Source organism: Carettochelys insculpta, chromosome 13 (assembly GCF_033958435.1).
Source record: "Carettochelys insculpta isolate YL-2023 chromosome 13, ASM3395843v1, whole genome shotgun sequence".
In the NCBI taxonomy this organism is placed as follows: domain Eukaryota; kingdom Metazoa; phylum Chordata; order Testudines; family Carettochelyidae; genus Carettochelys; species Carettochelys insculpta.
In genome coordinates, this window is record NC_134149.1 from 5231275 (window position 1) to 5255375 (window position 24101).

At 43.0% G+C, this 24101-nt stretch overlaps 1 protein-coding gene across 1 annotated transcript in view; it reads left to right on the forward strand.

Annotated features, from left to right (window-relative positions):
- SLC9A6 (solute carrier family 9 member A6) overlaps nucleotides 1-23817 on the forward strand; it is a 45248-nt gene extending 21431 nt beyond the window's left edge. Inside the window, exons 7-16 of the mRNA XM_075007720.1 lie at nucleotides 5644-5785; nucleotides 6647-6752; nucleotides 7129-7217; nucleotides 7429-7542; nucleotides 9185-9296; nucleotides 9893-10046; nucleotides 12173-12203; nucleotides 15504-15583; nucleotides 18288-18393; nucleotides 19563-23817. Coding sequence (XP_074863821.1) covers nucleotides 5644-5785; nucleotides 6647-6752; nucleotides 7129-7217; nucleotides 7429-7542; nucleotides 9185-9296; nucleotides 9893-10046; nucleotides 12173-12203; nucleotides 15504-15583; nucleotides 18288-18393; nucleotides 19563-19838 — 1210 coding nt within the window. The 3' untranslated portion in view covers nucleotides 19839-23817. The remainder of the gene's footprint in view (nucleotides 1-5643; nucleotides 5786-6646; nucleotides 6753-7128; nucleotides 7218-7428; nucleotides 7543-9184; nucleotides 9297-9892; nucleotides 10047-12172; nucleotides 12204-15503; nucleotides 15584-18287; nucleotides 18394-19562) is intronic.
- The last annotated feature ends 284 nt before the right edge of the window (nucleotides 23818-24101 follow it).

Below are 24101 nucleotides of genomic sequence, written 5' to 3' on the forward strand. Positions count from 1 at the left end.
CACAGAAAAACAAATTAATGTTTAAGTGTGATATGGGCCTGCAGTTGGATGTATTTACTGTGATAGGAGGTTGGTGCTCTGATTTGTCTCACTTTTACTAGAGTAGTTCTTGAATATTTAACAAATAAAAGTCAAGACTTCAGAGACTGGTTAGATAAAATTCTGGGATTGCATGGCATTGTTAGCGTCTCCCTGACCCAGTGTCTCCAGGACAGGGCCACCCCGCCTCCTCAGATTTGTCTGTACAGATTGAACCTCTCTGGTCTGACACCCCCTGGACTGGATTGGTGCTGGGAAAGAGAACTTGCTGGCCCACAGGAGGTCAATATTGTCTAGCAGCATTACCACCACTTCCACTGCTTACTAGGCTCTTAGGAGACAGCTAGGGGTAATTTAAAGCTAAATGACAGCACAGAACATGGAGAGCCAGGCTAGTGGGTGTAAACAAATTTTATGGGACCACAGGGAACTTGGTCATGCCCATGGTAAGTGGTAATCTGGCTAATTAAAATCGTGCCAGATTACTGATGTTGCTGGATGAGTGATTTCCTGATTAGAGAGGTTCAGTTGTACTACAAGCAGCACAGTGGCATAGTTACAATGCTGCAGTTGTGTTCCTATAGTATAGCATGGGCGCTTCCTACAGCAATGTTAAGGGCTTTCCCGTTGGGGTAATAAATCCAGCTGTTCGTGAGGCAGTAGCTTTATTGATGAAAGAATTCTTCAGTTGGCTTAGTAGCTTCTCTCCGGGGGTTTAGTTGGTTTAAGTTTGTTACTCAGGTATGTGAATTTTCGAGCCCCCTGAGTGATGGCACTAGGTTGACCTGAATTTTAAGTGTAGTAAAATAATTTCCAATCTTCCTTCAGTGTTAAGGTGGGGAATGAGTTGAACAGCTAGCAATGTGTTCCCATTACCTACCTCAGTTTCAGTCATTTCTTGCTCGAGAAGTGCTTTGTAAAGCAAATTCCATTCTGCTTTCACCATCGTACTATAAAAAGGGGGGAAACTGCATGTGTAGTTGTTGGGTTTTTTAAACACAGAAGTATTTTGCTATTGTGGCTTGGGTAAGAAATAGTGAAAAATTAACAGTAGACTAAGGTGCTGCAGCATGTATTTTAAAAGCCTTTGATTCCTGATAAGAGTCGATCGAGTAATAACACAGATCAGTTGAAGGGGTGAGTCAGGAGAAAACCACAAACTGCAGTATAGCTAAAGTTTTAACCTGGACAGAAAGGTAGGGCATTTACATTGCTAAACCACTGTTGTTATACTTGTTGCTGTCAGACTGAAGCTGTCTATCACTTAGCTACCTGAGCACCTTCCATAGAAAATCAGTGGTGGGCTCATGGAGTCTCTGGTACATCTCCCTTTACGGGGGCAGGTTTTGAATTCTGGTGGTTTTTTGGGGGGTGGGTTGGGATTGGGAAGGCTTTAGTAATAAAAATTGTGTCGCTTTTGGTGGAAGGGCTTTCTGAAAGAGAGGCTTTGTGAAGTTTCCTAAAGATGGTCAGTTTCTGCAATCACTTTGGGTTGCCACAATAGTCCTTAAAGAGACACCATAGCGGGTCTTTGCCCATGACAGCTTATGCTCCAAAATATCTGTTAGTCTATAAGGCGCCACAGGACGACTTCTTGTTTTTGAAGATACAGACTAACTCATCTACCTCTTTGATACATAGACAAAGGGTGGCAGTGAACTACTGGATTGTGATGGGAAAGGAGGCATTTCCTCCTTTCCCATTTTACCCTCTTTGTGTCGTCACCTCTTCCCTTTCCTGGACAGGCTGTGATTGTGGGTAGTTTGTGGAGCTGAGAGGGGTTGGTGCCAGGAGGGGGACTGCATAGCCAACAAGGTGGAGTGAGTCCTTTTGGTTCTCTAGGTCTGGGGAAGTTGGAGAGCGAGACACAGAAGCAGAAAACAAAACAAAAAATGGTAGTAAAGTTGTGAAGATGCTTGTAAGGGCTGCCTGCTGGGCTTGTGGCTGTGCCAAAGCCCCCATTATGCTATAGCTCTAACTCTGTATCAGACTTAATCTTGGCAGATGGGGAAACGACCACAAAAGTAAAATTAGTAGTTGTTTAGGTGCATGACTTGATTACATTTATGTGGAAACAGAATAACATCTAAACCAGTAATATATGTAGCCAGTCCTTTAAAAGGACACATCCAAAAAGCTGAAAGCAATTTTGAGACAAATCATCAGGGAAAAGGAATTTTTAAGCAGAAAAGTATGAATGCTAATTGGAAGTTGTTAAAGAACATTTTACGAGGTGCTACAAGAGAGGCAGAAAGCTGTGCTGACTTTTTTTTAAAAACAGTCTGCCTTACAGGGGAAGTGGAAGTGTCTATAAATAAAACAAATGGGAAAAAAGGGGAAGTTGATTTAATTAATATAAATTAAAAGTTAAAAATTGTAGGAAATTGATAAGAGAAGCAAGAAAACACAAGGAGAAAGCAATGGCTTGCAGGGTCAAAGACGACAAGGTGTTAAATATATCTAGAAGGAGAAGAATCCTAATAATGTTATTGGTTCATTACTGGCTGGAAATTGTAGAACGGTCAGTAATAATGCAGGCAAAAATATATTCTGTATTTGGGAAAAACTACAGGATTAGTCATATCCTGTTACACTGATGAAATACTTCCTATTCCAACAGTAACTCAGGAGCAGCAGTCACTCAAGTTAGACATTTTTAAATCATCCAGTCTGGGTAGCTTGTAGACAAGAATTTTGGAATAGCTGATGGAGATGCTCTCAGATGCTTAATGCTCATTTTTAATATGTTGTAGAATATTGCGTAAGTTCCAAAGGACTGGAAGAAAGCTGATGTTTTGTCAATATTTAAAAAGGGTAAATGGGCTGATCTCAGTAGCTACGGGCCTGTCAGCCTGCTATTGATCCCAGGCAAATCAATGGAATTGATTAATAGAGCATTAAAGGTGGGTACTATAATGAATAGCAGTCAATATAGGTTTATGGGAACTATATCTTGTCAAACTCACTTGCCCTGTTTAAATGAAATTATAGGTTTGGTTGCTAAAGATAATAGCATTGATGAAATATACCTAGATTTCTCTAAGGTATTTGACTTGGTACTGCACAGCATTTTGATTCAGGAACTGGTACTCTGCAAAAGCAGCACAGCATTCAGTAATGGATTAAAGGCTGGCTAAAAGATGGGCCTCAAAACATAATTGTAAAAGGAAAATGAATGTGTGCTGTTGTGTCTGCAGTGGGAACCCCTGGGGATCCAGTCCTTAGCTATACTCTATTCAGCATTTTTATCAATGACCTGGAAGAAGACATAAAATCACTACAGGTAGAGTCTGCTAATAACATGAAGATTGGGTAGTAGTAAGTAATACATAGTGATCTAGACCACTTGGTAATCTGGATGCAAGCAAGCAATACATGTAGCCAAATATAAGATCATACATGTAGGAGCAAAGAATGTAGAGACACTATGATGGGAAGCAGTGACTCTGGGGAAAAAAATGTGGGTGTCATGGGACATAATCAGATGAACATGGGCTCCCAGTGTGATGCCGTAACCAAAAGGGACAGAGCAGTCCTCAGATGCATAAACAGGGAACACTGAGCAGGAGGTGAGAAGTTATATTATCTCTATGTTTGGCACTGGTAGATTCACTGCTGGGATACTGTGCCAGTTTTGGTGTTACCAATTCAAAGGGATCTGAAAAGTTGGAGAGGGCTGAGCAGGGGTCGGCAACCAAAATAGGAAGAAGAGCCATTTTTTCCAATTTGGTAAAACACTCAGTAATTCAAGAGCTGCAATGCATGTGAATGAGACGGTCCTTAAATAACAAACCATACGTTTTGTAAACCCTAGTTTAAGAACAGCGCACACAAGGATTTGTAATGCGACACGTTTACTTCAGGATGTTCACAAACTTTTTACATATTACGTTTCCTTACATTTTACATGTGTGTTTGTACCACTGCCTTCCTGAATTTCACTCCCAAACCTTCTCTGTCTCTGGAGGACACTAGGGTGAGTTACCCATAGTTTTGAGATCACACATAATTTGCTATTTAGATACGAGCTGTTCATTTTTGGGCTTTTAGATGTTCACCGTTTATCAAAAATAATTAGGAGGGGTTTGGTTTGGTTTGGTTTTTTGTTTTTTAACTGTGCAATTTTAGTGTCAGGAGCCACAAAGAAGTCCTTACATTGCTGCATGCGGCTCCGGAGCTGCAGGTTGCACACCCCTCGGGCTGAGAGAAAATCCATGAGAATGATGAAAGGATTGAAAAACATGCCTTGTAGTGAGTGAGAGGGGTGATTTGATCAGTCAATAAGAAACTACCAGGGGAACAAAACTTTGATAATAAAGGGCTCCTCAGTCTAACAGACAAATAAGATCCAGTGGCTAGAAGTTGAAACTAGACACATTCAGATTAGAAATAAGGAGCAAATTTTAATAGTGAAAGTAGTTAGGCACTGACATAACTTAGCAAGAATGGTAGTGAATTCTCCATCCCTGGACATGTTAAAATCCAGGATGGATGCTTAAGAAAAGCTCTGTGGTAGTCTAGCCTTAGCTACTGGACTGGAAGCAAGAATCAGTTCAGGGACGTCCTATGGCCAGTGTTATGTACAAGGTTAGATTTGGTAAACTGACCTTAAAATCCTTCCGGGACAGTAAATGACTGGAGGGGTGGCATGTTTGACTTGTATGTGCCCATGTTATCTGAGCGTCTTTGGTAGGTGGAAGATCCTGCTAAGTTACAATTCACACAGGGGCATCACAAGCAGCCCTTCTCCGTGTACCTCCCCCCCCATCCCACCAAATAGCTGTAAACGAACTAGCAAATATCCACAGCTTAATGTCCAAAAAGGTGCCTTGTGCCAGCTGGGGTTGGAGGTAAGGGTGAGTGGTAATTTCATATCATCGGGAGGAGCAAGTTTCACAGTTGAGGAGTCTCCCTGGAAATGCCTCACCACCAGTCCCTAAAAGTGAACCTCTGGGCTTGTTGTTAAATGTGCCTCGGCTGTTCCCAGTCATCATGGTGCTCTTTGTGGGCCAAGTGAGGGTGGTTCAAATGGGGCATTATAGTTCAGAATTAGTACCTTGAATTGCAGCCAAAACAGATGGGGAACTAGCATAGTACACAGGTTTAATATGCTCTTGCTACCGACTCTGGGAAGCAGGTGGGATGTTATGTTCTGGGTTGTGCTGAATTACCAGCATGGTTTTTAAGGGTGGCCCCAAGCAGAGCATATTTGAGCCGTGCAACATGGACATGTCAAAAGCATTGTGGCTGAGGGGTCAGTCTCTTCCTGGAATAGCTCCTGCCTCTTGGCTACCTGCAGGCAACAACCCATAGAATAAACCTCCTCAAAACCCAGTAGTAAGGAGGGGGCAGGGAAGTGTCCAAAAATACCTGTTACAATAGGAGCTTGATTTGATTTCTCAAGCTGGGGTGATGTGTGCTGAGAATTCAGGTGCAGTCCCAGCATGGCATCAGCACACTGATGTCTCCTTTTCTGCCCTGCATCCAATGTGTCTATCTTTTCAAGATTGTGATCAGCAGAAGTTGTGGCAACAACCATCATCTTGACATTGTATCCCCAAGGCTTGCTTTCGTTCCAGACTAAGGAGTGTTCATTTCTTGCAGTTCAATCGTAGCGTACCAGCCAGCAGGTGACAACAGCCACACGTTTGATGTCACAGCAATGTTTAAGTCCATTGGCATCTTCCTCGGCATATTCAGTGGCTCGTTTGCAATGGGCGCTGCTACCGGAGTAGTCACTGCTTTAATATCCTTCCGTGGTATTTCAGAACATGTATTCCATGTTATTAGAATGTGTTTCAGATGAGCCTAAGCTTTTAAGATTTTTCTGTTCTAGTTTAATGAAAGCAGATAAAGTGATTAGAGGGAAGCCGTGCAATGTTACCGATGTATTTCAAATGTGGTCTGATTTCCTTACAATGCACAATTTCTTTCTGCATCACAAACTTAATACCATTGGGACAGTTAACATAGATCATTTGAAGATTTCAGATACTACCTTTTGTTCATAAATTGTTGCTTAGTTTGTCTAAGTCTTGCCCTTGTTATATAGCTCTACAAAAGGTTTATTGGGAGTTAAATTCAGTGTGACTCCCTGTCAAAGTTAGGAAAGCAGGCTCTGACCTAATTATATATACCAGGCACAATTAACATTTTAAAGGGAAGATGGTTTCAGATATACCTGAAATATGAATGCCCCTGTGTATTACCAAGTTGGGGATAGTAAGTTGTGAAGAATGTAATTCTTGAAAGCAAAACTTTATTTTACAACTCCCTGTTTGGATTCAGGATTATGTAGGTTAATTGTCAAAGGACTGATCCAGCAGGTCTTAGAGTCGATGGATAAACTCCCCCACTAACTCAGTGTAACTATATAATGGGCTTATCACCACATCCTTGCCTTGCCACTGTCTTGCTTTCATTATGGGTGCTCTCTGCCTCTCACCTTGCTATTTGGAAATGTGTCCTGACAGGTTTGCGCTCTGCCATCATAGAAACGTCTGATAATCGGAAGATAAATTATAGCGTGAGTCTTCCTGTTTATCCATTGAATGTAGGGTAGCTAACCATCTGCTAAGTTAACATATTCTCCTTAACAGTCTGCAACGTCACCAAGTTCACCAAACTTCGTGAGTTCCCTTTGCTGGAAACTGGTTTGTTTTTCTTGATGTCATGGAGTACATTCTTGCTGGCTGAAGCATGTGGTTTTACAGGTAGGATACAGCATTTTAGCTGCTATATTAGGGTAGGAGAGTAAGGGACTCATTGCTGAGGGACACATCAGCACACATGTATTAAGCATAGGGAAGCTGTTTAGTAGTTCACATGCATTAGTTGCAGTTGCCAATCTCCCTCTGCATCAAGTAATTTAAACTACAGCACAAAACTTATGGATAAGAGGGGAATTTCAAATTTAAATTTTGTAAATTTTATGTGTGTTTTGGGAGAGAAGACTAGGAAAAAAAAGAATACGAAAGTTATAGTTGTTTCAATATTTTACTGTTGCATGAAAACCAGTACCATATAAATAAGTAGCTCTGTTTCCCATTTTGTGTACAAAAGTTGTAAGTGTGCCATTCTGCTCCCTAGGTGTGGTAGCAGTGTTGTTCTGTGGGATCACCCAGGCCCACTATACATATAACAACTTGTCTACAGAGTCTCAGCATAGAACTAAACAGGTAAAAACTGCTCAACTCCTGTGAATATCAAATTCACTTTTCTCTCTCTCTCTTGTAAGAACTGATTGGGTTTTGTGAATGTGCCTGGGTTTTGTGAAAAAAATCACTTTGTGAGTGTGTGTGCGCGCGTGCGTGTGCGTGTATTTTACAGGCGGGAGAGCACCTTTGTCTTATTGCAAGACATGTAACTAACTTTTTTTTTTCCTTTTAGTTGTTTGAGCTTCTGAATTTCTTGGCAGAAAATTTCATCTTCTCCTACATGGGACTCACACTGTTCACCTTCCAGAACCACAACTTCAACCCTACTTTTATAGTGGGAGCCTTTGTATCCTTTGAAGCAAACCATTTTAGTGCATGTTTCCGTCAGGAGTAGGTCAGCGTGCATTGGAGAGCATTTGGTGTAGGGCATCGTGGTTCACACAGCCAGTTAGCGTAGAGCAGGTGAGTGTGCTGTAGCCATACACCTCAGCTTCCTTCACACTGCCTCTCTCTGCTTTTGCCACTTTTTTCTGTTTGTTACTTTATTCCTTGTCAGTGGATATTACAACCCTGCCTAGCCCGAAACTCTACACTGAATATGAATGTGCTGCTTAGGAACTACAGGCTATCTGGTGTTCGTGTGGTAATAAACAAGACCATTGTGGTTTTGCAAAGTGGAACAGATCTTGGAAGAACAAGACATTGTAGCCAACATTCTCTGCTGATCGGGAGCAACTCTTAAACCTGGCTGATACCTAAAAAATTGCTCTCAAATCAGCAGTGTGAATGCCTGAGCTGGTGCCTACAAGTAACGTGATGAAGGCTTTGCTGTTCTGGATGGGCTAGTGTGAATGCAGGCCCAGGGCTTGCGCTCACACAAATAAAAGGGAATCTGGTGTCTCAGAACAAAGGCTGTGAGGAATTCAGTTTGAAAGTGAAGGTAAGGCAGGACAGCCTGGCAAAATTGGCTTCTCCCATTTACCTGGGTTGAATAAGATGTTTTTGATGGGTGAGTAAAATATCATTAGCTTTTTCTTTGTCAGGGTTGGCAAATGGATATTGTGGTGGGAGAGGTAAGTTGTGATTTTTCTGCAAGGTTGTGCTAATGTGCTAAGGGGCTGGAGAGCAAGGAAGTTCCGTGTGGGGAAGGAGACTGGAGTATATTGTGCTTCTGCACTGGAAACCAGCTTAGGGAGTGGAGACATTTGCAAGCAGTGTGAGAAAAATGTCTCGGTTCATGAAATTTGTGAAAGAAAATAAAAGCTGGAAGAAATTTTTCATGTTGTTCCAGGCAGAACTGAACCTGGCTTCAAGGTTATTGTTACTGTGTGTGGACTGACAGCATTACAAGTACAGTTTAAAAGGGGAAGGCATTGGCTCTCCAAGGCTGTGTGAGAGTATTTACTGCTGGCTGGACTCTTATAGCTTTTATCTCCCAGGGAAATTTGTAGGACCAGGCCCTTCCTTAGCACGCCTCTTCCAAACTCCAGAAAAGCTTACAAGTGCTTGGGAATCTGGTACCCTTGGGAATGTGACTTGAGCAGAAGGAGGGATGTGGTTACGACAGCTTCACCTTCAGAAAGCCCTTGAGGATAATAAAGTACCTGAAACTGTTGCTTGTGGACACACATGCAGCTAAGAGTTTTTGAGGTTAAACGTGAGCTGGGCAGGGCTGCAGGTGGAACAGAGAACTAGCGATATTTTTTTTCATTTCCCCACTACATAATTTACACCGGATTCTTTTTCCCACGTCTTTTGTTTATACTTGTCTCTTTATGATTATTTTGAACTGCACTCCTGGATTCTGCCTAGATAGTTTGCTTCTCCCTGGGCTATCAGACCACCTGAAACTGGGTTACTATCCATTAATTGCATTGGATGGGACACATTTCAAATTTCCAAAGAATCCTGATCTGAATCTAAGAATCTAAATGCAGCTGTCGGAATGAACTGCAGGAGAAATGTCCTTAACGTGTGTACTAATGCAGCTTGCCATCTTCCTGGGAAGAGCTGCTAATATTTATCCCCTGTCCTTTTTACTTAATTTGGGTAGAAGAAACAAGATTGGAACAAATCTCCAGCACATGATGATGTTTGCCGGTATGTGACCCCTGTCCCTGTGACTCTGTTTTCCCTGACAGTCCCTCTCCTGAATGCACAAGTAGCCACCCCTTTGAGCAACCTGGAATATTCTTCCATCAGCTTTAAGCTCATCTGGGCAATGTGTGAAACAGCAGCCTCGCATTAGATATCCACGTCCGAGTTATTATAAGTGTGTTCATTTTGAGAGCAGCTCTTCTGTCGCACGCAAACTGTAGTGCTTGAGGGGTCAGAATATGTTCTCAGCTCTGCCATGGACCAGCTGCAACCTCAGGCAAAACAGTTGACTTCTTACTGCCTGCTTTCGTCGTCTTTAAAATGGAGATTGTAGTGCTGGCTCCACTCAGCTACTCAGGGCATCTTGAGATTCTTGGAATGCAGGTGCTCTAGAAATGCACTGGAGGATCACACCTCGAGTGCAGGCAGAACAGCTGTGGTTAGGCTAGGGAGAGGAGTGTAGGATGCCAATAGTCCACCTCCCAGATTCAATAAGCCGATTGGGGAATTGTAGCAACATGGAGACAGACAGTGGTAGCTAATATGGATTGCAGATTTAATCAGACTAGGGGCATTCACCTCTTTGCCTTTCCTCACAGGGTTGCGAGGTGCCATGGCCTTTGCCCTGGCCATTCGAGATACAGCCACCTATGCTAGACAGATGATGTTCAGCACGACACTCCTCATTGTGTTCTTCACAGTCTGGGTTTTTGGCGGTGGTACTACAGCCATGTTATCTTGCCTGCATATCCGGTGAGTGATATCTGTGTCCCCCATCCTTTCTTTGCCTAGAATTCAGAGATCCCCCGGCATCCTGTGCAGCATTATAGCAGGACACAGGGCTATTTGGTTCCATCCAAGGTGCGAGTCTCTGATTTCCCCCACTTGGGATTCTCAGTGTCGGGTCATAGAACAGAAACAATCTTTTCTGATTCATTTGACCTATTATGTCAGTATGACACCTGTTACCATGGAGGCAGCCACTTTCCGCCGTGTAATTCAAGCGGTTTGCTGCCTGAGCCTCAGCAGTCAGTGCTGGTTAAGCGTTGAGGCCCTCTAGCCTGTAAGAGGGTCCTGTAAGAATTTTTCACAGGTGTGGAGACTGGAGAAACCAAAGAAACTCATCTCCTTTATTCCACTCTACCACGCTTCTGCCAGCCGGCAGCATTTAGAATTTTAGCAAGGGTCTGTGCTTCCTTCTGGGATGCCCAGTATATGCGTACACACTCTTTGGCCATGTGTAGATATGGCCAAAATTTCGAAAGGGCCATTCTAATTGCCAAATCGGAGAATACTTCGAAAGTGCCACGTTTCTATCGCGTGCAGCTCGTCTGCATGGGGCCCTTTTCAAAAGGACCCTGCAAATGTCGAAATCCCCTTATTCCGTATCAGCTGATCACTTAAGTGCCATGGCTGACAGCATGCTAATGAGGTGTTAATAGTCATTTCAGCACCTCATTAATATTCTCCGATTTGTCCATTAGCATGGCCCTTTTGAAATTTTGGCCAACTGTAGACGTGGCCTTTGTGTCCAATGTCTCCTCAGCAAGTGAGACACTAGAAATATTTGGGGTGCTTTGAATATACACATTGGGTGCCTCCTAGCAGAGCAACTAAATCTAAAGGGCTGAGTGAGTGTGCAGAGAGGCTCTTAATGCTCTGGAGTGTTTGACATCATTCCAGCCTTTTCAGAGGAGAATATGGAAGGCTGAATGAAGCCTGGAATCCTGTGTGTGTTTACTTCCAGGCTAAATCAGAACAGTTCAGTCCTTGTGTGATCTCTGGTTTGTAGGGAAGACGTTGTTATACAAATGAAACGAAACCTCTTCACCACTGGGTGTCACTGTCGCTACATTATCTGTTAACTGGCAAATATTCAGTAGCAAAGTGGAAGCAGTAGGTAGCTTGGGTTCCGGAGTAACGTGTTCCTCATGGTGGTTATGCCTGGGCATTAGTGCTCAGGTTTGTTTTCACAAACCCTTCCTGCAATTAAGGCCAGTCCAGATGGAGTCATTGAAACACCTCAGTTCATTTATCTTGAGCATCTCCCATGTATCCTCCCCCACCTGCCACTGCATGGAACACTAGAAGTTCTGTACCTTTTGAGTTTTTCAAAACAGCCAAACATCAACTTGCAAAAGTTCGTCAATTCTGCAGCTGGTGTTACTGCACGGTCTGGCCGGCCAATGTCACTAATGCTCCCTGGAGAGCTCACTTCACCCTCCCCTTCCAGTGTTCCTCTGCCCGGTGGCTGAGTTCAACCCTTTGTGAGAGCGAAAAACAAGTGAGTTCACTGGTCAGCTTTTTTCAGCTTCTCATTCATGGTTATTGGCATCCCCATTTGTTCAGTGTGTTGTAACCGAGGGCACTGAATGCATTTATTTGTAGTTAGACAGCCCTGTTAGTGGGGAGAGGGCTGAGCTTTGAATCCTGTGAGGGAGGTGTGTTATCACACCCTGGAACTGTGCTCTTTTGGCACACATCTGACCAGTTCCTCACACGGCTCTGGCCCTGGTTCATGTGGCATGGGGTCCTCTAAGTCTTAAGAGGGTTTCAGTGGTCTTCTGAATAGAGACATTGACGGACATCAGCACGGAGCTGACATGCTGACATAGTTGGTGCTAATCCAGGTCTGAGGCAGTGCCTGAACAAAGTGTAGAAACTGGAAGTTCTGAGATGCACATCACAGACTATGGACAGAACTCAGCAGAAGCCCATCTCCTGTTTCACTGAAGCCAATCTGATCCTACCCCCTCCTAGGAAAAGCTGATGACTAAACTTACCTGGCTATGAATCCAAGCCTAAAAGAGAACCCCCTGTAAAAACATGTCACATGGTTGTTTATGCTCGTACTAACCATTTCCTTTTGTTCTTCTCAGGGTCGGTGTGGATTCGGATCAAGAACATTTGGTACATATTGTTCTTTACCTGCTTTCCTGGTAGCATTTATGTAGGGGCTTGCCCCACATGCCCAGTGGCAGAAAGTTAAATAGAACCACGTGAGTGGTTTGCACGTACACCAGATTGCTCACTCTCTTTCACTCCAGCCCTCTGGTAGTTGGAGGGGGTTTTTGTGCCATTGTGTGAAAATGTGAAAGAAGGGACATGCCTAGGATGAGTAAACCTGAAAGGTAACAGAGAGTAAGCCGTGCTAGTCTATATACTATCAAAACAAACAAGCAGTCAAGTAGCACTTCAAAGACTGACAAAATAATTTATTAGGTGAGCATTCGTGGGACAGACCCCACTTCTTCAGACCATAGGAATGGGCCATTCTGTTAATGAGTTAAAAGTTTGCATCTCACTGAAGAGGAGTTTTCACAACAGTCTGGAAAGAGAGCTGAACTCTCTTCTGTATTCAAATTTGACACATTAACACGTGGTTTGAATCGGGATGGGAATTTTCTGGATCGTTATAGGGGCTCTTTTGCATAGGGTCTGGTGGAGGGCAACCAAAATAATTAGGGGGCTGGAGCATATGACTTATGAAGAAAGGTTGAGGAAATTGGGACTGTTTAGTCAGGGGACTTGATAACAGCCTTCAACTTACTGAAGGGAGGCTGCAAAGAGGCTGGAGGGAGGCTGTTCACAGTGGTCACGGATGGCAGAACACAGAACAATGGTCTGAAGTTGCAGTTGGGAAGGTCCAGGTTGAACATTAGGAAAAACTTTTTCACTAGGAGGGTGGTGAAGCATTGGAATGGTCTACCCAGGGAAGTAGTGGAGTCTCCATCCCTGGAGGTGTTTAAGTCTCGGCTCGACAAAGCCCTGGCAGGGATGATCTGATGGGTTTGGTCCTGCTTAGAGCAGGGGGCTGGACTTGATGGCTTTTTTTAGGTCTCTTCCAGCTCTATTGTTCTATAATTCTATGATACTTGGCTTAATCTAATTCTGATCTCCCCCTGCCACCCCCTTCTGCCCCTCTACTCTGATTTGCTCACCTTGATCATCTTTTTCTGATCTGTCAACCTTGATTACTATTTTTGGTTCTCTGTGCCTTAATTATTGAGTCTGTTCTGGTATGGCTATGGTCTGAAGAAGGGGGTCTGTCCCACGAAAGCTCACCTAATAAATTATTTTGTTAAAGTGCTACTTGACTGCTTTTTTGTTTTAAACCTGAAAAAAGATAGTGGGAAAATCATCCCTGTATTCTGTATCTTGTCAGTTCCATCTGTTCCGCGGTACAATCCCTCTCTGGAAAAAAGCCTTGGGAGCCAAAAACCTCTGTGTTTTTTATTTTTAATTTCAAGACATGTTGTATACACACGGTGGAGTGGGGCTGGGTTTTAACACCAGAACTGTCATTTTCCTGCTTCTGTGGTATTTGATTTTTAATTATATTTAAACCTTTCCTCTCTTTCATCCTAACATGTAACACTGCAGCAGCTTCCTTGAATGTTATCTTTTTTGGGCATCTATGATGCTATTCTGAACCCTCAGGTTGTCACAGGCTGCTGTTCGTTCACACCTGTGTTGCATTACTACATTTGTTTATTTTATAGAAACAGAAAATGCTTACAGCTCTAAGACAAAGACTCATGCTGAGTTGTGGAAAAACAAAAAGCAGTCAAGTAGCACATTAAAGACTAGCAAAATGGTTTATTAGGTGAGCTTTCGTGGGACAGACCCACTTCTTCAGGCCATAGCCAGACCAGAACAGACTCAATATTTAAGGCACAGAGAACCAAAACCAGTAAGCAAGGAGGACAAATCAGAAAAAGATAATCAAGGTGAGCAAATCAGAGAGTGGAGGGGTGGGGGGGAAGGTCAAGAATTAGATTGAGTCAAGTATGCAGACAAGCCCCTATAGTGACTCAGAAAGTTCCCATCACGATTTAAACCATGTGTTAATGTGCCGAATTTGAATATAAAAGCCAGTTCAGATGTTTCTCTTTCCAAAATGGAGTGATAATTCTTTTTCAGTAACACACATACCTTTAGGTCATTGACAGAGTGCCCTATTCCATTGAAATGTTGACTAACTGGTTTGTGGATCTGGAGTGTTTTGATGTCTGTTTTGTGCCCATTGACCCTTTGTCTAAGGGAGTTAGAAGTCTGTCCAATATACAAAGCACCTGGGCATTGTTGGCACATGATGGCGTATATGATGTTAGTAGAGGAGCATGAGAAAGTGCCCAAGTGCTGCTTGACTGCTTTTCGTTTTGATAGTGTATAGACTAGCACAGCTTCCTCTGAGTTGTGGAAGTGCGCTTTGATAAAATAGCATACAGCTGTTCCCTTATTGGGACTGACACTTGCCCGATTAGGGCCTGAGCTGCTCTGTATTTGGAGCTCTCACTGAAATCACTGAGGTACTTGTGATGATCCTGTCCATAATAAGGCCTTTCAGAGGGACTTTGCTTTCTGTGATCCTCAAGCTATTATTGGAAGAGTCCAGACCCATCAGTCTGCCAGGCTAACTTCAGTGGAACATTTGATTGAAGAAGCAAAATCTGAATGCCAGAAGCCATCCATTGCTAAAGTCGTGAATTCGATAGATTTTAGTTCAAGTGTCAAAAACAGGGAATCTGCATTTGGCATCTAGTACATATAAAAATCTTGTCTTTAAGAAATGACATCACGTGAGTAGCAAACCACGCAGTGGATCAGATGTTTTCTGTGTGCAGCTTCTGGATTCTCAAAAACAGCCCACTCTGCGCTGGTGGGCATTAAAAGACACGGCTTCTTCCCCAGCAAGTTGGCTCTGTTATGAGTGCAGCATGGGAACAAATGGCATTAGAGAAGGTGGTGGGAGAACAAGAGATATCTCCACTTCTTCTGTGGGTCATGATGTGTAATTCCTCTTTAAGCTGTCTCGAGTACTAGAAAGCCATAGAAGGAAATGGGTTCTGAGGAGTAGCAGTACAAACACCTGTAATGCAGAGGCTTTTTGGCTGGTCACGTGATGCAGGCTGTACCTTATTTTTACTTGTTAAACTGTGTTAAAGGAAACTCCATGTGAAATATTTCACTGGTATTCTATTGTCATGCAAGGAATTGCTGAAGGCACCTCAAGGATGTTACATGACTGCAAAAAAGGAGATGGGTGTGTCGGTGAATAGTGAATGAAAGATACTGTGTAAACCCTAGAGCACCCCTCTTCCTCACCTTACACATGTAACTCAGAACAGTGCGTTTTCATGCTGATCCAGTTCCTAGAGAGAGAATTGCTTTATCTGGTTGTTATTGAATTTGTCAACTCTGTTGCAGGGTGTCCCGGAAAGTGAAAGGAGGAGTACAAAAGCAGAAAGTGCCTGGTTGTTCAGACTGTGGTACAACTTCGATCACAAGTATCCTTTACGGAAATAGAGCCAAAATCTGGGTCTCTGAATAACGCTGTTACCTCATGGAACATCTATACTTATGTGAAGATTAATGCTCTGGAAGCCGATCTTTTGGAGCATGTTTAATAGGGAAACGCTAAATTGAACATTTAGGGCATGCCCATTGACTCGGTACGCCTTGCAGTCATGAGGACTAAGGGAAGGAAACGGGAGAGTTTCCCCGGTTGACCTCCCTCAGGGGGACCACACCAGAAATTCAGCTTAAGGTACGTTGGCTCCAGCTATGCAGTTCTTACAGCTGGAGTTGCATATCTGAAGTCGAATTTTTTTTGGAGTGTATACCAGCCTCAGACCATGATTTGTCCCCTGGTAGCAAAGTAGCTAATGTTATCTGGTCCATTGTTCTTTCCTACTCATATTGTCTGCGCCTGTGAGACTGTATCCAGTTCTTTCCAACCATAGGTTTGAGTATGTATGGCTCAGATCCAGGTATGCAACAGGCTTCACAATATGGAATTATTAGAAGATTTACTTGTTGTTGCTCAGGTCCTTAATTCAAATACGTTTTTTGTTTTTCTGCAGCAGAGGCGGCTCCCTGCCCTGCCACTGCTGAAATAGTGGAACTAGTTTTAATTAGTTTAATGGTCAGATCCCTCCCTCTGCACTGCTGGCCCTTAGTCCCAATTGACTTTAGTTCCATAAGTTCAACAGTGGCAGGGCAAGGAGCTGCAAGAGGAGTCAGCTGTGGCAGCACCGGGAGCCGCAACCGACTCCTTAAAGAGCCGCAGGTTACCCTCCCCTTGCCATAGTCATTTTGCAGAAGAGCTGTCCCCCTTACCAGGCTCCTCCCTTTCCATTTTACGAGGAACAATCAAATTCCAGGCACATCCCCTTGTCCTGGCACAACCAAACCCCAACCTTGCTTTAAGTTACAGAAAGAGGAAGCTGCATATCCAATTTGGAGGTCCCAGCTCCGACCATTTAGGAGGAGGAGTTGAACAAACTCACAGACAGATGGACAGACACACACACAGTGTGTTTCTAAAGTAGATAATGGGTTTAAGTTCCATATACATGTGGTTCTTGTGGCAGAAGTGCAGGAATAAGTTCAGAGGCACTTACTTTGCTCCTCGGATAGCCCTTTCCCATCTCGTTAAAGCATTCTGCATTTGTGCTATGCCGGTCTCCTTTGTCGTAACACGGCACAGGGAATTAATAGTGACGTGATTTGCCAAGCTCTGGCAAAAGGGGCTGTCTGCTGGAAAAGTGGTGGTGGGTGCTTCCCTTTTTAGAAAACGGTTTAACTGGGACTGTGTTCTGATATGCTCATTGCACTCATTTTCCGATTCATTTGGTTGCAGTCGTATTACCTCGTATCTGTCATTTGCATGGTCCCAGATATCTAGGTTTTCTTTACAAATTATGTCTGGAATTCTTTGCTATATTTTAATTGAAATACTTGTAAAATGCTCTACGTGCTTTAGTTGTGGAAGTAGGAAGAAAGCGTTTTTTTAAATAAAGAGGATCCATCAACTTCTCAGAAGCAATATGGTTTCAACATTGAGGTTGTTTTTCTGACCATTAGCAGGTCTCTGGGGTGCATATGCCAATAGCAGCTGCAGCTTTTTGTTCGGGGAAAATTACTGACTAACACTTAGAAAGGAAACAGATGCACCACGCTAAGGCAACCAGCTGGACCCATGCTCCAGCACGTAGGTGCAGAGTTAGATTTGGAACATTCATGGTTTGTCTGTTCAACACTTTTGTTAACACAGTGATGGAATTTTCCAAAGTAACTTAGGAGCACAAGTCACTGGGACTGAAAATCACATGGGGCATTTCTTTGTTAGGAAATAAAGAAAAAGTGTTCTTGCCTTGTGTTAGTTAACATGCTGTAACTGGATAGAGGTGAGATCCTAGTGAAAACAAGGCTGTTCATAGTTTGCACAAGAGTTAGCAGGCTGAGGAGACTGATAAACCACACATGGAACTTAAATGAGTAAGTCCAGTGTGTTGGGGTTTTTCCATCAGTTATCTGAAATTATATAATGTAGGAAGAATGTTTAATCAGCTGCTTCTTTACTTTTGACAGCATGTTGCTAATGCATGAGATAGTGTTGGGAAGTATCTTGGGATACCTGCTCTGTGAAACAGCTGAAGCTAGGATCTGCATGGCAAGTCAGATGCTTGGAGAGCCTAGGGTGCACACCTGGCTGCAAACTGCTATCTTGTCTTCACTGTTTTCTCTCTTTTTAGTTCTGTGGACTAGCTAAGACAGTGAAAGACACCCCTCCTTCCCTGAAGAAGGCAGTGCCTTCGGGACTCCTGTGAATCTCACCCCAAACCTTTGTCGTTTGCCATTACACATGCACAGAAAATAAAATGACATTTTGCCCCCAGACAGTCTGTAGGAGGCACTTCCCAAAGAACAGGTAAAACACGTGGGAAGGGATGTGCATAGCAAGTAGAATCAGCAGCTTTGCAGTGTGGTGTCCCCTGCAAAGAATCTGGCACAGACTCGGCTGATTCCTTGCCTCAGCTCCTTGGTGTTGTGTTCTCGTCCGGCTTTTGCCTTGGTCCCTCCATTTTGTTATCAACAGAAATGTTTAAATCTTGGGCTGTCTCTGCTTTGTATTTCTGCCCCGCACCATTGTGCCCTTTGACTTATGAATTCAGCCGTACTCCATCTCTTCCTTAACACACTCCACAGCTACCTGAAGCCTCTGTTGACACATAGTGGTCCTCCTCTCACAACGACACTTCCTAGTTGCTGCGGGCCTGTTGCCAGATGCTTGACAAGTCCTCAGGCTTATGAAGTAAGTCTAGTACTAGTCTGACAAATGTGACCTTCCTACCCCTGTGTTCTCTGAATTGGATGTATTTATCTTTCTGTCCACATTGTGGAGGGTGCACACTGGTAAGTCCAGGGCTTTGGGGATCTTCATCTGTTATCTGAAGCTATAGAATATAGTAAAAGTTCATGCATCATCAGCTTCACTTCAACAGTGTGTTGCCAACACATGAGTCGCTGTTGGGGCCTATCTTGTGACAGCTGCTCTATGAAACAGCTGATGCTGGGAGTTTTATGGAAAGACACATGCTTAGTTTGGCTGATGAGGTACCTTCCATGTGCATTTTGCCTTCGCAGCTGAAAATAATTGGCCACAAAGTGACAGTGCCCTTTGGAGGTGGTTGTCTTCCATACCACAGAGTGATCCTGGCACTTGTCATTGCAGAAGCAATGAATTAGAAACCAGAAAACTGTCAGTCTGGATCAAACTAGAATCCTGACACCAGCTGTTCTTAGTGTCAATAATAAATAAATATAAACGTGTGGAGATACACATCTCAGAGAACTGGAAGGGACCTCGGAAGGTCATCGAGTCCAGTCCTTTGCCTTCTTGGCAGGACCATGCGCCATCCCTGACAGATGCATCTGGTCACTTGTGAACTGTTGTGCCTGATGGCTTCTTTTGCTGGACTTTGTCCATAGCAAGAGTTCAGTGAGAAGTGAGTCTACAGCCACGGTCCCACAGAAAATTGAGCCATTCAGGGTCGATCTTCTGTGGTTTTGTTTCATGCATAAGCGAAATGGTGCTTTCCGGGGTCAGAGTTGACCCCAGAACACCTCGTGAGAAACGAAGATTAAGAAAGGTCAACGGGAAGAACACTGCTGTCGACCTTCTTCTGTGCAGACAGCCAGAGCAGTCGACTGCTGATAAGTCAATTTTTAGCTGCGCAGTTAGCCATATAGACGCGTTCTGAGAAAGCTCAGAAGAAACACTGATGTGAAATCCATGTTATACCTTATGGCTGTGTCTTTGGATCAAGGAAGTATTTTTAAGGGCACCACTTAGTAGTCAGAGATGTGATGGACTCGCCTTCACTGGATACTGCCTCTAATCTGTTGTTATCTCCTTGTTCTCAGAATGTGGTGTGTATAAGAAATTAGTAAGAAAATAAAATTGTGATTTTTATTATTCAGAATCAAGAGCAGCTGAAGGACGATGATTCTGACCTTATTTTGAACGATGGAGACATCAGTCTGACATATGGGGATTCTACTGTGAACGCTGATTCTGTCACCTCTGGTGGTACATCTAGGAAGATTGCGGGAAACAGTTCAGAAGATGCATTGGATCGGGAGCTGGCATTTGGAGACCATGAACTTGTAATACGGGGAACACGCCTGGTCCTTCCCATGGATGATTCTGAGCCTCCCTCAAGTTTGGTAGATAGTGCAAGACATGGCCCAGCGTAAGATTTATGTTGTCTGATTTAATTGACAATATCCGCATATGTCATCATGAAGAAATATGTACTACCTAAAATCTAATGCATGTCTCAGAATGTCTAAGCTGTATAAATATTGTTCATATGGTGTCAGAAGAATATGAATATTCTCTACAAGATGGCTTGTGAAGAGCAAGCTGCAGTTTAAGTTGAAAACCGTGTTGACTGCACTGTATAGAGGGAAGCTGGGTTGTAGCATATTAATCTTTTGCACATGGTGGACTTCTTTTTAAGTGGTGTGACGTATGGCCTTTGGTCCCAGCTAGGTAGGGAAAGTGGCTGACTTCTCTTTTGTTAGCATTCAGAATTCAGCTTGACACAAACCAGAATGACACAAGAAATGTTTCCTTTGCTTTGCCCTATCTAGAGGAGTTGGGGGGAGGTGTTAGCTAAAGATGTAAATTGATTATTAGTCACATGACGACTGCTTTGGTCCCTCTTATCGCTGATTATCAAATACTCACAGTATAGTACTGGGCAAACGCTCTGCTCAGAAATTGTCTGATGGTTTAGCAGCCGGTCATACTCTGGACTGTGGTATTGGGCTTTGAGCTGGGGTCTCCATTTATCTGGGCCAGTACAAAGAGAACACATTGTTGTCACAGCATGCGTAGCACCTGGGAAGGAAAGGGAGGATTTTGCTCTGAAGTGACTCACCCACACTACTAAGCCACTGCTTGGAGAGATAATGCCAGCCATCTGGAGAAGTTGTTCTGAGCCCTCCTTTGGTCCCAGGTGGGTCACTTTTCTTATTGGGGCCCAGAGCTTCAGGAAAGAATTGATCGCAAAAAAAGCTGCATTGGCCTTACTGCACAGGCTTTGGAGTTGGTGAGTTTGCATTTCAGGTGCTGCTTACGCAGCTTTTCTAGCGAGAACAGGTTTGTAACGTGATTGAGTTCAGAATTTTGGGATGGGGCCTTGTCTCGTGATTGAAATTCTTTTACTAGTTAAGCATTGAGGAAACGAAATCACTGTACAAGCCAACTGCAGTTCCATTCTAAACCTCGGAGTCACACCTGTCCAAACAGGAAATGCAAAGGTTGTAGATTGAAACAGTACATGCAGATTTCTTAAGAGGTATTTTGAAAATGAGGTGGTACTGAAAGGGAGTCGTCTGTCCTCCTGTCTAGTTGAAATTGTTGCACTTTGTTTGATACACTGCATGCTGAGGAGTTACTATAATCTCCTCCCTGATTCATTTTCATGTTTTACTGTTTATAATAAATGGTTGTGAGCTGCCCTGGTTTTACATTTTTCCAAGAAAGAGCACAGAACAATTTGCTATTTCACATTTGTGTACTAGGATTTATTCTGCAGTGATGGGAATGGCTAAAGGTGCAGTGAAAATTTGAGAAGCTGAGAACTTTAATTTCTTCCTTTCCCCAAGAGAAACATTGCAGCCTGGAACTTGTGTGTATAATTTTAATTTATTTTTAGCCACACAATCAACCAGTCCGTCTACAGTCCCAAATACACACAAGGCTGATTTCTGAATTAGCATTCATTCTGTTAAAAGAAGAGCGCTTTTCCTCAAGATAGTTCTGGGCCTCAGGCTGAAAGTAGCCTGAGTACTTACAACTCCTGCTGAGTTTGCGTGGAATTGTGAGTACTGTGTGCCTCTCAGCTCAGGACATGACTTCTATTTTCTTTGGATGTTTACCCACCACTGCTGTGGAGTGGGACATTCATGCAAAGGGGAGGAGAAACAAGGACATATTTAGACTTTCGCTGCGTGTGTATTTATAGTTCAGAGAACAAAAGTACATTTTTTTCATTTTCTCAGGTCTAAATAATACTGCCTTAAAATTACCGAAGTAGAATTAATTTTTTGCAGTAAAATTATCCCCAAGAAATGCTGCTTTTCCTTTTTAAGCAAAATGTATTGGTTTTTCTATAGGACTCCCCTGTAACTGTGTACATTCTGCATTTATATGTAAAGAAATAAGAATCTTCATTGCACCTAGGAAATGGCACTTCTAGCTATTGACATAGCCATTTGTTTAATGCTAGCTGGTTTGTTTCCTGCTATGCAGGATTTCCATTCAAAGTACATTTTATATTATGTCTGTATTGTAACTTCATGTGTTTAAAAAAGAAGAAAAAGTGTTGAGTTTTGGTTGCTGCCTCATTACGTACTTTTTGTTTTGCTTTTTTAAAAAGAGAGACATTAAATAACAACCTCTTGGTTTTTCCTCTGTAAGCTGGTGACTGTGAATTTAGTTTACAAAGATCCACGTTGATACCATTGAACGTGGAAAATACAGCTGTTTAGAGATGCCTGGGATAAGAGCGCGTCATCTGATTTCTTTCAGTACGAGATACTCGGCACAGTTTGAAGTTGATTTTCAATCTCTCCCTGGGAGGCTCCACTGCTGTCAGAGCGCTGCAGGCCTCTGCTTTGTCCACCTCATAGTTTTAGTGAAGAAATACCCGATCCTTGCGATCCCAGTGAGAACCCTACACAGTGACTGCAAGAGTGCTTCCCAAACGCAGACATATGCTAAAAACAGCAGTAGGGCTGCGATGCTTCAGGTAGCTGTCTCAGTCTGATTCAGCCTGGCCCCTTCAGAAATAGCAGTTTGTGCCGCTGTAACATTGCTGCTGTTTTTAGTGAGCTGATGTGAGCCTGTCTACTTGTGCTGGGAAGCATTCCTAAGAGACACTTCCTCAAAATTGTTCGCAGTGTTGTAGCTATGTTGCATATGCGAGAGAGAGAGAGGAGAGAGAGTAGGTAAGGTAATATCTATGATTGGATCAGCTTCTCTGGTGAAAGAGAAGCTTTTGAGATTTCACAGGTCTCAAGAGGTCCATGTAAGTGTGAAAGCTCTCTCCCCACTAACAGAAGTTACTCCAGAACGAGATATTACTTCACCCAGCTTGCAACTGAGTCATCTGAAGTGCCCTTAGCAGCTAGGGCCTCATCCAGTACATACTAGAAGCAGCAGTAAACCCTCATTGGCCTTGTCTAACCTAGGATGAAAGGTGCAGTGTTAAGAATGTGTTTGCACAAGCTTTTGTGTGTGGAACTGGTCAGGTCCAAACCTAGGCAGTGCTCAGTTTTTAAAATGTGTTAGCTAGAAGGTGTTAGTTGTCCAGGGTTTAAAGTGGGACAAGGCCTTTGATTTTGGAGCTAGGTCTCTGTAGCCTTAAAAATCCTCTGAGAAATCAAGATTCACTTGGCAGTGCCAAATACCATCAAAATGCCAGAATTTACTCCTGTCTTGTTAATGTGTTTCTCTCTCAAGCTTTAGCTACCATATATGAATTGCCAATACATTACTACAGTCTAGGTTTTAATGTTAATTAACATTTAATTGATTATTGAAGTACTTAGAGAAATATTTGAGAGTTTGTTTTTGTGTAGTCAGGAACTCTATTGTGTGTTAAACATAATATAAGGACTGCTTTAAAGATCAAAACGGAATGAGTAAATCAATCAAAGCTGAGAGTCAGAAGTAGCTCAGTAGAAACGGCTTACAAGAGCAGGAAACTATTTCCTTTATTCCAGTGTAGTGGAGAATACAGAGGGCTTGCTCTTCAGTGGCATTGAGAACCTACCGTTTCCACTCACTTCAAAGGCTCGGTGAATGCTTGCCACCCTGGCGTTGAGGCTGTCAGTCTTTTGCCAAATATGTAATATGGCCTCAGATGTACAATTCTGCAATTTTCTTATAAACGTTTAGCACTGTCGTCCCTTTGAACTCCTCTTGTCTGTAAATTAACTTGGGTTTTGCACATGAAAAAGCACTGTAGATTGAGTTTTGATTTCTGTTAGTATTGTTGAATTTTGTCCAGTAATGGCATTAACCTCAGTAGTTGTGGTGTTTTGTGCAACTGGCTTGTGATAGTTGATGACCATTATTGCACCTTCTGTTTACACTGACTAAATCTTTTACTGTTGCATTGTACTGTGAAAGAAGGATCCTTGGCCCATAAAATGTTTTTTTTCTTGACTAAGTCTGTCGTGTTTCTTTAATACGTGGGGTAATAAACTGTAACAGAGACAGGACACTTCTGTCTTGTTAAAAGAAATTTCTACAGCCATGTGACCAATGGAGAAGCTATGGGTCACTGATGGAAATGACTGACACTGCATAGCACGTGGTTTCTTCCAGCTAGACCTCTTCTGTTTGGAGCAGGGGGTTGGAGTGTTAAAAGATGTTCACAACGCATCTCTCACAACATCAAAACAACTCTGGAGTGTGGAAGGTAAGCAGGGTGGAGAATGGCT